At 54.7% G+C, this 15,205-nt stretch overlaps 3 protein-coding genes across 3 annotated transcripts; 2 read left to right on the forward strand and 1 right to left on the reverse strand.

The window, feature by feature from the left end:
• Positions 1–1,789: 1,789 nt before the first annotated feature.
• N656DRAFT_709751 (glycosyltransferase family 5 protein) lies at positions 1,790–9,281 on the forward strand (the record flags this gene model as incomplete). The annotated part of the gene is made up of 7 exons (XM_064811617.1): positions 1,790–2,161; positions 2,219–2,278; positions 2,334–2,449; positions 2,505–6,785; positions 6,843–7,844; positions 7,905–8,281; positions 8,356–9,281. The coding sequence occupies 7 exons, from the start codon at positions 1,790–1,792 to the stop codon at positions 9,279–9,281; spliced, it is 7,134 nt and encodes a 2,377-aa protein (XP_064669959.1).
• A 707-nt stretch (positions 9,282–9,988) lies between these two features.
• On the forward strand, positions 9,989–13,048 carry N656DRAFT_731615 (uncharacterized protein). Its single transcript, XM_064812649.1, has 9 exons — positions 9,989–10,373; positions 10,433–10,589; positions 10,690–10,796; positions 10,870–11,147; positions 11,207–11,327; positions 11,383–11,600; positions 11,682–12,508; positions 12,589–12,695; positions 12,750–13,048. The coding sequence occupies exons 1-9, from the start codon at positions 10,123–10,125 to the stop codon at positions 12,796–12,798; spliced, it is 2,115 nt and encodes a 704-aa protein (XP_064669960.1). The 5' UTR covers positions 9,989–10,122; the 3' UTR covers positions 12,799–13,048.
• Positions 13,049–13,585: 537 nt separating this feature from the next.
• On the reverse strand, positions 13,586–13,735 carry N656DRAFT_681775 (uncharacterized protein; the record flags this gene model as incomplete). Its single annotated transcript, XM_064810564.1, has 1 exon — positions 13,586–13,735. A coding segment is annotated over one exon (150 nt), but the record flags the coding sequence as incomplete, so codon positions are not given.
• Positions 13,736–15,205: the final 1,470 nt, after the last annotated feature.

Genomic DNA, 15,205 nt, shown 5'->3' on the forward strand with positions numbered 1-15,205 from the left:
TCTGGACGTCTCCTGGTCGTGGAGATCTTTGTTAGCGTTAGAAACCTGGCTTCTCCCGAGTCGTGTTGGTGACACGCCGAGAGCTCCGGTTTGTTGAAAGTGTGAAGCGTGCCAAGGTGGGAAGGCAGGGATCTGGGTAACAGTTCAGGGGAACCTAAGTCGTGTGTTGCTTTTACTCCCCCCCTGCCCGCGATTTAACTGGCACTGCAAAAACGGTTTTGGCCTTTCGAAGCGAGGAAAACATCAACAACTGGCTGTATTAAATGCCTTGATCTTCAGAGACTACTTGGAACTAGATGGTGAAATACCTAGCAATTGAAAAGCTATTCAGCACATATTATAGGGTCTAATTTGTAGCGATGTTGAGTGTGTTGTTGATGCTTTCCTGGATTAGGTATAAGCGGTTTTGCAGTGCCAATTAAATTGCGGGCGGGGAGACTCCGTACCGATAGCTGCACCAATGCAATGGCTTACCGAGGAGCTGCGAGTTGCATTCCGCAGGGCACCGCTGCAAGCGCATCCACTATTCAAAGTGGACCCGGCAATGGAAAAGGCTGGAAGGCCAATGCGACATTCCACTGGACAACCTTGGAACCTGCGAAAAAAAAAGTTGTCCACACACGTCTCAGACTCACGCACTGGAAAACCTGCTTCCATAAAAAGTTCCCAAGTCCTGAACTCGATAGTGCTCGACAAGTTAAGTCACAGAGTGAGGGTAACGCTAATTAGAGAAAGGGGAAATAATTTGCCTGCGGAATGTATCTCGATTTGTCGGCACGCGACGACATACAGCAAACGCGTCCTACGCAGCCTGGAGAACTTTTCGACTTCCGTCCAACTTCCGCCAGATCAACAAGCGAGCGGAAGCGAGCGGGTTGACCCTCTTTATCTCCAAGATGCGACTCACAATCAGCCTCCTCAGCTTTGCAGAAAGTCTCGTATCAGACGAGCGCCACAACCAGGGGGTCCTGGCACCCGCTCGCGATTATTGAGGGTGGAGTTCGATATGGCGAAAAAAGGAGAATGAATCTCCACATGGGCGTGCAGGTTTTGCATAAGATTTGTCCGAGCCAGACCTGGGCACGACACCTCTGCTGGACAGCTGGACAGCCCAAAGTGTGATGCCTCTTGCGTGCTGCTTGTGCTCCTCGGTGATGAACCAAGCGCTGGAAGGCAGTCAACTTGCGCTAGCATGCTATTTGACAGAGGCAGTTGCTAACTCAGAGTCAGTGTCATGGTCACATCAGCCGCACAAAACTCCCGATGACTTACGTTCCACTCTTTGTACTCTCCAAGCATCAACGAGGGTGATTTTCTCCCGTACGGAGTGGGGGCTGCCCCAGAGGAGGTGGAAACACATCATTGGTGCGCAACGTCTTGACTTGATGGAGCAACTGACCTGACTCCACCTCTGAACGCTCAGTTCGTATCTATGTACGGAGTACTCTCCCGGTGGATAGCCAAGCCGATGGCGATGGCCAGCTGCGAGTCCCTGCGACCCAATCGGTCGTGGCCGAAAAACGCCAGTCCATGCATCCCCCCTGATATGGAATCTTTGCTGAGCGCCTGAGGCCTTGTGGCCGTGCCGTGGGGGCGTGTAGACAGATCTGGGGCCGCCTTCGATGCTTGCTTTCGGACTTGGAACTGCGTCTCTTTCCTTTCAACACCATCTGACCATAGTCTCTCGCTGCCTTGCTTCTGTTTTTGAAGCTTTGTCTTTCGTTATTTGCCTTCTTGTCTCTCTGTTCCTGTCTGGTTTCGCTCCCATGAGAGGTCCGCGGCGGTGACGATGGTTTATCTCTCATCTGCTGGACGGCCTCTTCTCGCAGCGCTCTGTGCGGCCACATGGACAGCCGTCTACGGCCTCAGTTTTAATTCTACCTTGGCCGACTGGAACATCAATACCAACCGGACGGCCAAGACACCCCTCGATTACTGGGGTAGTCGGCCAGATGGCTTCACGTATGCCCAGTCTCCTCCGAACTGGAGAGTACCTTTCTATACACTCTTTTTGGACCGTTTCGTCAATGGGGACCCGGAGAATGACAACATCAATGGCACCCTTTTCGAGACGGATATGATGAGCACCCAGCTCCGCTTTGGCGGCGACGTGCAGGGCCTCAGGGACTCGTTGGATTATATTGCCGGGATGGGCATCAAGGTACAGCGCTCTCCTCGTCGCCTAGCACCTGGACATGTTATCCTAATAGGACAGTAGGGTATCTATATCGCTGGATCTCCGTTCATGAACCTTCCGTGGGGAGCCGATTCGTACTCGGTAGGTCGAGAAAACCCCTTGCTCAACTGTTTGACGTGCTGACACGCATGCCCAGCCGGTGGATCTTACTCTTCTTGATCAGCATTTTGGCACTGTCAAACTCTGGCAGGAGGCCATCGATGAGATACATGCCCGCGGCATGTGGGTTGTCATGGACAACACCATGGCCACGTAAGGACGAGCAGTCGTGAACATGTGGTTGAGATCTGACATTTTTATTGTACAGGATGAGTGACTTGATTGGCTTCAAGGGTTACCTCAACGAAAGCACGCCGTTTCGCACCGAAGAGCACGAGGTCCTTTGGAAGTCATCAAGACGCTACCTCGACTTCGACATCGGTAACGAGTACAACGAGACTTGCGACTATCCCCAATTCTGGGACGAGAAGGGAGAACGCATCAACCCGGAGGGCCTCAAGGGCTGCTACAACAGTGATTTCGACCAGTATGGCGACATTGAGGCCTTCGGTGTCTTCCCTGACTGGCAGCGCCAGCTGGCCAAGTTTGCTTCGGTGCAGGATCGACTCCGCGATTGGTTGCCCTCGGTGGCTGCGCGCCTCGAGCACTTCTCTTGCATGGCCATAGCCACCTTGGACATTGATGGCTTCCGGATCGACAAGGCTGTTCAGGTTACGGTTGATGCGCAAGCTTCTTTCAGTTCAGCAATGCGAAAATGCGCCTCCAATCTCGGCAAGAACAACTTCGCCGTGTTCGGTGAAATCACGAGCGGCAACGGTCTTGGATCCATCTATCTTGGACGGGGACGCGAACCTCACATGGCGGATAACTTCGAATTCAACCTAACAAAAGCAATGACCCTCAAGCCGGAGTCGGCCGACACGTCCCAGTGGTTCATTCGCGAGCCGGCCAACAGCGCGCTTGATGGTGGTGCCTTCCACTACTCGATCTACCGTTTCATGACGCGGTTTCTGGGCCTTAGCGGGAATCTGGAAGCTGGATATGACCTGCCGCGTGATTGGGTCGACACATGGCATACAATGGTTCTCACCAACGATTTCTACAATGCTAACACTAACAAGTTCGACCCCCGTCATCTGTACGGCGTAACCAACCAAGATGTCTTTCGCTGGCCCGCCATCAAGCTCGGTGTTGAGCGCATGCTTCTTGGCTACTTCATCATCACGCTGTTACTGCCCGGGGCTCCTCTAGTGTACTACGGCGAAGAACAGGCTCTGTATGCCTTGGATGGCACAGCGTCCAATTATGTCTATGGTCGTCAAGCCTTTGCGCCTTCCCCAGCTTGGAAGACACACGGCTGCTTTGGCCTCACGGTTGGCCAATACATCGGCTGGCCTGTTGAGTCGGGACGGACTGCCTGTGAAGACGAGTCTGTCGGTTGGGATCACCGGGATCCCTCGGCCCCTCTGCGCAATATTTTCCGTCATATGTTCGCCCTGCGGGACGAGCTGCCGGTGCTTGAGCACGGCTGGCGGGTAGAGAAGCTGGCCAACAAAACCGAACATATTCCGCTCAACGGCAGCTCGGTCGAGACGGAATTCGGGATCTGGAGCGTTGCCCGCGATTTTTTCCCTGGCGTGCAGGACGAGACGGATACTCCAGTATGGCTCGTCTACCACAACCGAGACAGCAGTACAACGTACAAGTTCGATTGCAACAATGCCTCCGATGCATTCTTTGCGCCCTTTGCTGCTGGTACCGAGGTTAAGGATTTGTTCAGCGACGCCGAGCCGATCAAGCTTGAAGCTTCCACGAAACCCGACAATTACACTGGTGGTAAGAGTGCTGGCTGTCTTCCTAGCATCACCCTGGAGCCGTTCGGATTCCGTGCCTTCGTGCCAACGAAGAGCTGGGTAAAGCCAGCTCCCATGATCACCAAGTTCGAGCCAGGCCATGATTGGCCCGTGGACTCGACGAACGCCGGTGGCAAGATCGATGTTGGCATCGAATTTAATGTTCCGATGGATTGCGACTCAGTCACAGACGCCCTGTCGGTCGTGGTTATCATGGATGGTGTGAGCAACGGCACGCAAGTCGAGTTCACCAAGCCCAGCTGCGCCGACTTCAAGCCCACGAACAATATCACATACACCGGGGCGATCCAATCAGCCTGGAAACTGACCACCACCTTGCAGAATGTCCCGGACGGAATCGTGAAGCTTACGGTCGGTAACGCGCAGTCCGCCGACAAAATTTGGACAAACGCAACCGACCATTTCCTAATCCGCTTCGGCAAGCCAAACAACCCGGTCGTTTTCCCCACCAGGGCCAACTACTCACGCAGCCTTCTCGTCCTAGACGGCGATTCCATGTACGCCCAACACAGCGCTCCAGGGGCAACGCAATGGCGGTACAGCACCAACTGGGGATCTAGTTGGAGCGATTGGGCCGCTTATGACGGGTCAAACACCAGGTCAAGGATTGACGTGCTGCATTGGGAGGGCACATCGCTCCAGGAATGGACCGGAAAGCATCTGATGGTACAGTACTACAGCAAGCCTTTGGGTTCTTCGGCCTTTATCCAGCACTCCGACAGCAGCGATGTCCCGTTTGAACGCGCATTCCCCCATATAAAAATCCATGGCCCGTACAACAAGTGGGGTTACGATGCCGGACTGCCCGGATCGATGGATCTCGTACACCACCACACTTGGAATCTCCATTTCATGTATGAATGGCCGGCGAATTTCCAACTCAATGTCTGGGGCATCAATCCCGACGGCCAGCCGGACATCAGCTTTATTTATGGAGATATTGACTCCGACCACATCGTGGATCGCCTTCCGCCGAGCAGTTTGGCCAAAAACGTCATAAACATCACAGAACCGCCGCCAATGCCAGCCCTCGCGTTCAAGCTCGTCTTCAACGATGCTACTTGGAGATTTGACTATTATCCGGTTGGGCACATGGGACTTCAGATTCTGCTGTTTATCCTTCTCGCCATTCTGCCTGTCTTGTTTGCGGTGTTGGCAGGGTGGGTTTACGTGCGCAGTTTTTACCAGGTCAAGATCAACAAGTCTGGGTTCAGCAGCAAAGGATGGGTGCCCCTCAAGCTTGGGAACCTTTCGAAGCTCGATTTGAAGTCGTCTTTTGGGAAAAGCGTCGAGATGAGGGCCATCTCCCCAACGCCGCCTCCTAGCACCGCCCTATCCCCGGCTGGTGGAGCCGCAACTGCGGATGGAAAGCGACGAACGGTGCTCATCGCCACCATGGAGTACAACATCGACGACTTTGGCATCAAAATCAAGATTGGTGGCCTGGGTGTCATGGCCCAGTTAATGGGTTCTGCCCTCTCTCATGTCAACCTGATTTGGGTTATCCCCGTAGTTGGCGATGTCGAATATCCTTTCGAGCGCATGCAGCCTGCGGAGCCAATGTTCGTCAAGGTGATGGGCCAGCCGTACGAGATTGAGGTCCACTACTATACCTCCAAGAATATCACGTACGTCCTGCTTGATGCTCCGATCTTCCGGAAACAGACCAAGAAAGACCCGTACATCGCCCGCATGGATGACATCGAGAGCGCCATCCTGTATGCTGCCTGGAACAGCTGCATTGCCGAGACAATCCGTCGGTTCCCAGTCGACATTTACCACATCAATGATTACCATGGCGCTGCTGCCCCGCTCTACCTACTGCCGCAAACAATACCCTGCTGCCTTTCTCTCCACAATGCCGAGTTCCAGGGGCTGTGGCCTATGAGGACGCCGGAGGAGCAGAAGGAGGTTTGCGAGGTGTTTAATCTGCCTCCAGATGTCGTCAAAGATTACGTCCAGTACGGTTCTGTGTTCAATCTTCTTCACGCCGGTGCGAGCTATCTGCGTCGTCACCAACGTGGGTTCGGAGCCGTCGGCGTGTCTAGAAAGTATGGTGACCGCTCGCTGGCCCGGTACCCGATTTTCTGGAGTTTGAAGAACATCGGCCAGCTCCCCAACCCTGACCCATCCGATACAGCGGAGTGGAACCCCAATGAGGATGTCTCCAAGCAGTCCAAAGGCATTGAAGTGGACCAAAGCTTCGAAGAAAAAAGAGCCGATCTTCGACGTCAAGCACAAGAGTGGGCTGGTCTGGAAGTGGACCCTACGGCAGAACTATTCGTTTTCGTCGGCCGCTGGAGCTTACAAAAGGGCGTGGACCTCATTGCCGACATCTTCCCCAGTATTCTGGAGAAGTATCCCAAGACACAACTTATTTGCATTGGCCCTGTGATTGATCTCTACGGGCGGTTCGCGGCCCTGAAGCTTCAGAAGCTGATGGAGAAGTATCCGAAGAGAGTCTTCAGCAAGCCCGAATTCACGCAGCTCCCTCCGTACATCTTCAGCGGGGCCGAGTTTGCCCTCATTCCGTCGCGTGATGAGCCGTTTGGTTTGGTTGCGGTTGAGTTCGGACGCAAGGGAGCCCTCGGCGTGGGAGCGCGCGTCGGCGGTCTGGGCCAAATGCCGGGTTTCTGGTACACAGTCGAGTCGATGACACCGTCTCATCTGTTGCAGCAGTTCAAGCAAGCAATTATCTCGGCGCTCGAATGCAAGTATGTTTACCCCCTCCACCCTTCTTGTTGATCAGTGCTAAATTGACGCGCACACAGGCCATCGAAACGAGCGCTCATGCGTGCTTGGAGTGCGAAGCAACGCTTCCCCGTTGCACAGTGGATCAAACAACTGGATGAGCTCTATAGCGAGTCTATCCGCATTCATAATAAAGAAGCCAAGAAGAAGAAGCTCGAATCGCTCAGTCCTGGGCCCAGCCCGAACCCAACGCGCCCATCTTCCCGATGCAGCACGGCCACGTACGTCGATCCGACGGCCCACGCTCTTAGCCCCGGGCCCGAGGCAAACCTGATTCCGCCGTCCCCTGTGACCACCCCTACTCTAAGGAGCCTCATGACGCCTGATTTGCCTACTCCATCGGCTCCTTGGCTTGGAGGGAGGTCTCACTCGCCTCGGGCTTCGGTAGCGAGCTCCAACGGGGGCGGTTTCTACGCAAACGCGTCGGCACGGGAAAGTACCGTCAGCGTTGATAGCTTTGCCATGAGAGCCCAACGGGACGGCATGCCTTCGCCCGGACTGACTCCTGACTTCGGGCTCGACGTCCCTCGCAATGCACTCATGCCGAATCACCGCAACAGCAGTTTACTCAGCCTTCCCGATGTTGTTGGCGACCGACATGACCTGAAGTTGCAGCAGGTCGACCAATTCTTTAACGATTCCAGTGGGGAATACTATGCCGAGTTTGAGGAGATGCTCAGTGACCTAAGCGCAGATAACTCGGCCAGCGATTTGTGCATCGAAACGTTCCTGAAGAAGAGTGAGAAGGACTGGTTCGCCAGATATAGAGACGCAAAACTTGGTCGGCACAGAGAATCCCGACTTATTAGTCCGGCGAGCAGCCGTCCGAGCAGCCGTCCGGCATCTCGAAACGGCCAGGGACGGGATGCATCCGTGGCCAGCCGCGGGCGTCAACGCCACAGGAGCATTACTCCAAGCAGCCTGTCCCGTTCTGTATTCGACATGTCGCCTTCGGACGACGCCGCTGTAGACGACGAGTTCTTGCTGGGCGACGGATACCAAGCGCCCACGGGCTTGAAGAAGTAAGGAAGATGACTTCCCTGTGCAAGTTCTATTCTCTTATGTTGACGCTCTCCCCTTAGGTTCTTGTCTCTCCGCATCGGAGACTGGCCGATCTACTCGTTCCTGCTCGCCCTCAGCCAAATCATCTCAGTCAGCTCCTATCAGATTGTGCTCCTGACAGGCGACACAAACCAGACTCCACAGAAGTTGTACATTGTCGCGGCCACATATATCGCGACTTCGCTTCTATGGTGGGGGATGGAGCGGAACCTCAAATCCGTCTACGCGCTGTCGGCTCCGTGGTTTTTCTTTGGCCTTGCGTTCCTTCTAATTGGGATTGCGCCATTTATTCCCGACTGGCGCGTGGCCAACGGCGTCCAGGACACAGCAACCTGCCTCTACGCCGCTGGCGCGAGCAGTGGCGCTCTGTCCTTTGCCTTGAACTTTGGTGATGAAGGTAAGGAACATCCTAACCCCGGGCCCTCTGCGGACATCTGAACTGGAAGCGATGAATGCTGACCAGCCCAACAGGAGGCGCACCTACGAAGCAATGGATTACACGGGCACTGGTGGTTTCTGGATTTGCGCAGGTCTACAGCATTGGCCTATGGTATTGGGGTTCGCTAATGGCCAACGTCGACCCAACTGCTACAGTGTTCGTTGGGACGTCCAATGTTCCCCAGGTCATCGTCATTGGCGTCCCTGTTGCACTGGTTTTCTGGGCGATCGGCATCGTGCTCTACCTTGGATTGCCAGACTTCTACCGGCAGTCGCCCGCCGTTATCCCCGGTTTTTACGTCTCCCTGTATCGCCGCAAGGTGATCCCCTGGTTCTTCGTCATGGTCATCATCCAGAACTATTGGTTGTCGGCTCCCTATGGACGCAGCTGGCAATTCCTCTTCACCACGCAGCACGTCCCGGGCTGGGGAATCGTCCTGCTGGCCCTGGGCTTCTACGTCGGCTTGTGGGCCGTTGTGCTGTACGGATTTTCGTACTTTTCGGACGAGCACACGTGGTTGCTTCCAATCTTTGCCATCGGCCTCTGCGCGCCTCGTTGGGCGCAGGAGTTTTGGGGCACCAGCGGCATCGGCTGGTACCTGCCGTGGGCGGGAGGTCCGGTTGGGTCAGCCATCTTGTCGCGCTGTCTCTGGCTGTGGCTGGGCCTTTTGGACAACATCCAGGGGGTGGGCCTCGGCATGCTCCTGCTGGCGACGCTCACTAGGCAGCACGTGCTGACCGTCTTGATTTGGGCGCAGATCGTCGGCAGCGTCTTCACCATGCTGGCGCGCGCAACGAGCCCCAACGCTCTCTCGCCCAACACAACCTTCCCCGACTTCTCCCAGGGCGTCATGCCCGGCGCGGCTAGCCCGTATTTCTGGGTCTGTCTGCTGTTCCAGTTGATTATTCCGCTTGGCTTCTTCAAGTTCTTCCGCAAGGAGCAGGTCGCAAAACCATAGATGGTTGGAGTAAAGTTTTGGGGGTTTCTTTTGAAGTACTTATGACGCACAATCGGATTCATGTTTGGCGTATGTGAGATTGGGTGGTTTCATGTCGTGGGCAGTCAAAATGTAAGGGAGTTTATGCGTGATACCTATGGACTCGAACGCCCACACCAATAGATATATAGTATTCTCTAATGCACCATCTTCTTTCGAGGCAAACGGGCGAGTGCCCCCAGGCCTTGAATCGCTGATATTCTTGCGCGGGATTACCCGTACCCTGGTTCAGCGTCTGTCATCACATCTGTCCACTTGGCATGCAGTCTCCTTCCATATCCAGGGTCAATGGGGCTCTGGCACCACCCAGCTTCACCATGTGCGGTGGCAATGCATAGGGCTAGCGACGGAACTGACCATTTCATGCCATTTTTGGGTTTGGGTGATTTGGCAAGTATTAAGTGGCGATACCCAAGGCGGTTCCTCCGAGGCAATTAAAACTGTCATTTACCCGGCAGCTCGAGAACCCTCTACCAAGGGACCCGCGGTGCAAGGATCACTACCCGGGTGGGTTTATATGCTCTCTGATGCTAAGATGCTAATTACCAAGCCGATGTGATGCTAATCATGGTCTTAATGCCAGGTCCTATTCCCGCCAACATGGTTAAGTAGACACCAAAATAGAAGCCAAGGGGCTGGACCCCATCTCTGTTTGCCACCGTGGTCTAGTACATGTATGTACTTGAGGAGCGGTGAACCGCGAGATCTTTCGCTGACAACTAGGATCCATTGAGGCTGGACGTCTGTAAGCTTGCCCGTGATGCGTATGGCTCTTTCTCGTTGAGTCCGCTCGAGCTCCAAAATGCGGATCCAGAACGCGCTGCTCGTCGGCATCACGGGCTTCTGTCACTTTGGACCGGGCCCGGCTTCCGCACGTGGGCTGGAGAAATCAAGGGGCACGCAGCACTCTTTCATACTCCATGAGAGGCACGACCAGGGCCACCTTGAGGGTTGGGTTAAACGCGGAAATGCAGACTCTGACTCTATGTTACCCATGCGGATCGGGCTAAGACAGTCTAACTTGGAGGCTGGTCATGATCTGCTAATGGATATGTAAGTCTGCCACTCACTGCCCTTGTTGAATCGACCAGTCTCACTAACACCCTGCCTAGATCGAACCCCCAATCTCCAAACTATGGGAAACACCTCTCCCGGGATGAGGTTATCGAGTTCTTTGCGCCACAGAACCACTCTGTGGAACAGGTCAAACGCTGGTTGCTGTCAGCAGGAATTCATGAGGGGAGACTCTCACAGTCAGAAAACAAGCAGGTGAGCTGGGGTTAGGACACGGATTATAGCGAAGAAGCAGGAAACAACTGAAAGGAGATCTAAGTGACTAACACGCTACGTCGACGGAGCACCGGGGCAGTGGATTCAGTTTGACGCACCGGTAAAGGAGGTCGAGGGGTTACTCCTTACAAAATACCACGTCTTCGAGCACCTCGAGACAGGGGTCCAAAACGTCGCCTGTTCAGAGTCAGTTGAGCGATCCGAACTACATCCAGGGGTATATGCATTCAGAAGAGTGTTTGGCTGACACCAAAACAAGGTATCATGTGCCACGTCACCTGTCCAAACACATTGACTATATTACACCCGGCATCAGGCTCAGTACTGGGCACTACGACGACAGAGTGACAAAACGTATGCAGGTCGATCGACGAGATAGGAAATGGGAGTGGCCCGAGCGAGGAGGAAACGGAAAGGGAAACGGGAAGGGGAATGAGAAGCCAAAGCCACCGCAGCAGGACTCAGAGCAAGAAGAGGAGAGCCACTTCAGGGTGACAGGGCCGTGCAACGAGGAGGTGACGGCTCATTGCATCAGAGGTGAGTGCTTGAGCTTGGCCATGCCAACTCACTTACTGATACCACACCAAAATAACCAGCGCAGTATCGAATTCCCGAAGGCCGCAGGGCGAGATGGGGAAACGAGTTGGGAGTATTCCAGAGTCTCAGTCAGCATTACAGCCAGGAAGATCTGGATACATACTGGAAGTACATCTCACCGTATGTCAGCTACCTAGTGCGTTACTTTTAAAACCGGTCGACTGAGAACAGACAGATGGGTCCCCAAGGGCACGCACCCAGAGCTGCGCTCCATCAACGGCGCCTACGGCCCGACAAACGACACGGCGCTCGCCGGGGAGGAAGCCAACCTGGACTTCCAGGTGGCCATTCCCCTGATATGGCCTCAGAAAACCGTCCTCTTCCAGACCGACGACGAGTGGTACCAGCAGGACCAGACCCGGCCGGATACCCGCTACACCGGCTTCTTTAACAGTTCCGTGACCCCCCCTTCCCAGCTCCTTTCTCACCCAGTCCAAATATCACCCCTGACTTACCTACTAACCCGTGTGCCAGCCTTCTTCGACGGCCTCGACGGCTCCTACTGTTCCCTAACCGCCTTCAACCAAACAGGCAACTGCCTCGACCCGTCCTGCCGCGACCCCGAGTATCCCAACCCCAACGCCGACCCGGCCTTTGAGGGCGCGTACCACGGCGCCCTGATGTGTGGCGCACACCGCCCGACCCATGTGCTCTCGGTCAGCTACAGCGGCACCGAGCACTCGTGGCCCGCGAACTACATGCGCCGCCAGTGCTTCGAGGTCATGAAGCTAGCCCTGCAGGGGATCACGGTCGTCGAGTCGAGTGGTGATTTTGGCGTGGGCGGGCGCAGGTTTGACTCACGTGCTGGTTGTTTGGGTGAGGGAAGGGATGTGTATGCGCCAAGGACGATGGGGAATTGTCCGTATGTCCTGAGTGTGGGTGCTACGGCGCTGGTGGAGGTTGGGAAGCAAGGCGGGGGGAGGTTTGCGGAGACGGCGGCGAGTGCGTTTGCGTCTGGAGGGGGGTTCTCGAATGTCTTTCCGCGCCCGCCGTGGCAGGACAGGCATGTCTTGGGGTACCTGCAGAGGGCGGATCTGGAGGAGAAGGGGTATGTGAATGCCGCGGGGAGGAATTATAGTGAGATTCGGCCCGAACCGGGGAAGCTGTTTAATAAGGCGGGCAGGGGATATCCGGATGTGGCGGCCATCGGGGAGAACTTTCGCGTCGTGCTCAGGGGGTATCCCAATCGCATGCATGGCACGTCGGTGGCGGCGCCGATTTGGGCGTCTATTCTGACCCTGATTAATGAGGAGCGGCTGGCTGTTGGGAAGAGGCCGGTTGGGTTTGTGCATCAGGTGCTGGTGAGTGCTTTGACAGGGGCGTCTGCAAGGTCATGTCTATCGTTTGATGATGGTTCAAGACTGACAGGAGGTCATAACAGTACGCGCATCCCGAAGTCTTTACCGACATCAAGAACGGGTCAAACCCCGGGTGTGGAGGAGAAGGGTTCCCGGCCAAGGAGGGTTGGGATCCCGTCACAGGACTAGGGTAGGGCTTCTGCTCTGGTGTGCAGCTGGATTTTGCTAATCCGGGTCTCTCTAGGACGCCGATTTACCCCAAACTGCGCGACCTGTTCCTGAGGCTGCCGTGAACGGTTCAGTGGTTCTGATTTGCGTGCAAGGTCGGAGGCTGTATCTGCATTGATGCCGACGTAGGGAGCCAGACCTGAATGAAAGTTGACCATCACATATATGCTAGCAAAGTCGATACGGGAAATTGAGGGGAAGGAATATGGAAGCAGATGGAATGCATACACGTAGGGGTAAAACAACCGCGGACATAACATGGAAGCATCACTAGTAGTAGTATCAACGATATCCTGTCAACACAGAGGTACTAGCACCCGGTATTGTACGCGACTGTCTCTCAATTGCTCTCTCCGTGGCCCGCTCACAGGGTGGCCTGGCTCTATATCTTACCACTTATAAGTCTGTTGACACTGAGGAACATCACGGTGTAATCCTCCCGTCCTGTTCCTAGATGTTTTAACTGCTACTCGTAGGATCAAGTTCCGTCATGTATAGGTCCTTCATACTACCATTGCTTGAACTTTTTGGCTGGAGCCACTGACGGGCAACGCATCAAATAAGCCTTTTGGTTCCTGTTGGTAGTGTAAATTGAGCTTTCTCCTATCTAATGTGTGGGTCAGATGTCCTGGCTTCATCGATAACAAACGGACGATGCCTTACCCCTGACTACCTATTCCATGTTGACGGTTTTACTGCCATCTACCATGACAGACTTCAACTCCGGCTGCAGGTTCGGGAGGGGAGACGACTTCTTTATGCAGCTCTTAACTAGCTGATGTCTCTGCAGCAAGGTTAGTTGTTCAGTCCTACTATTCACCACGTGCTCGTTTACTCAGACACTGACAGTCCATGCCGTACCTTCAGGGCATCCTTCCTGGAGAAGAACTTGTTGCAGCTGGGACATGGGAAGGGCTTTGCAGCAACGTGAATCCGCTTGTGCCTCTTTAGATCGTGGTTCCGGCTGAAGGATTGCCAACAGACATCGCACCTGAAGGGCTTGTGTTGATGGGATGGCTCGTGAGCAGTTGTGCGCTCTGTCTTAATCGTGCTGTCGCAGGAGGAGCTGGTGGCATTCGTAGTAGCACTCGAAGTCGCACTCGGTTGTAGCGGTGCAACTATAGACGGGCCAGAAGGCCGTCCATAGGGGTCATGAGGAGGCATGAGAGGCAGCGGACGGCGAGAGGGAGGGCATGACACCGATCTCCCGGAAGGGTGGGCTAGATCCTCGTTTGATGGAGCGGAAATTCGACCAAGATTTTGACAAGACGAGTCGCCCAGAGATGTCGAGGAGGAACATTGAGGAGGAGCCTGCAGCAGACTTGCAATGTGACTGATGGGGGGTAGCTGGCTGCTGGACTCGGAGCGAGGTGCGGGTACTAGTAATGAACGACACGGAGGAGACGCAGGGAGTGGCTTTCGGGGTACTTGAGCTCCGCGGTTCGGTTGTGACTGTATCCAGGAGCCCGAGCCCTGCTGACCGTTCCGAGGCCCCGGGCTGCTCGGATTTTCGTCTCGTTGCTCCAGTGGTGACACCGAGTCTGAGGCTGGTGCCGATCGCCTCTCCGAGTCCTCCCGGGTTGAACCAGAGCACAGGGGCCTATTGTGTGCATCTCTCTCAGGAACCCCCGCACCGTCATATACACTCCGTGGGGTTGCAGATAACGGCGGTAGCAGGTGAGGAGGTGACGGCGGCGCCGACGGTGCCCGTTGCTGATGCAAACCTGAAGTTGTTGATCCAATCTCGGTCAATCCCATTGCTTACTAGTAGTACAGACGCATGTTCTAGTTGGGATAACAAGTTGTAGTTCTGCGCGTCACGGGTTATTGGGGAGAAATTGAGTTGAGACAAGACCAGCAGAGACGGATCAGAGCCGTGAGCCACTGAGCCCAGCCCTCAGCTGAATCCGGCGGCGACCCCTGGGAGAGCTTCTCTGCGCCGGGGGCTGTGCTCAGTGTGCCGGAACAGGAATCGCTCTTACTCGTGCATCTTGGCAACCGCTGCTCAGAATTCTGCTTCAGCCACTCAAACATTGGCCGCAGACCGGACTGCCGTTGGCTGTCTGAGTTTATCTTTTGTGCTAGCCACTGGCGGCGTGCAGCTGGCCACTGGCAGAACAGCATCAGCATCACGCTGTATGTACAAGTACATACCTTACATACTAAGTTCAGTCGTAGCGGCAAATTCACAGTTTACAAACCGTTGAACGCATCATAGAGCATTATAGAGTAGTATTTGTTTTGAGACCCCTGACCCTAATGTCAGCATCACGCGGAGGACGCTTAACGACGCGAACGACTCGGATCTCTACTTACAGCTCTTAACTACTACCTAGGTTTGTACCTGATGATATTAGTGGTACTTGTGCATTCGTTGGTGAATTCACCTTTTGTTATCAGTCGTTAGAACATGATATTTCTAGTAGTAAGTACCTTCAATCCAGGGGTTGAGCTACGAGAAGGCCCCTATCC

Source organism: Canariomyces notabilis (genome assembly GCF_033297395.1).
Source record: "Canariomyces notabilis strain CBS 508.74 unplaced genomic scaffold N656scaffold_11, whole genome shotgun sequence".
NCBI classification, from domain to species: Eukaryota; Fungi; Ascomycota; class Sordariomycetes; order Sordariales; family Chaetomiaceae; genus Canariomyces; species Canariomyces notabilis.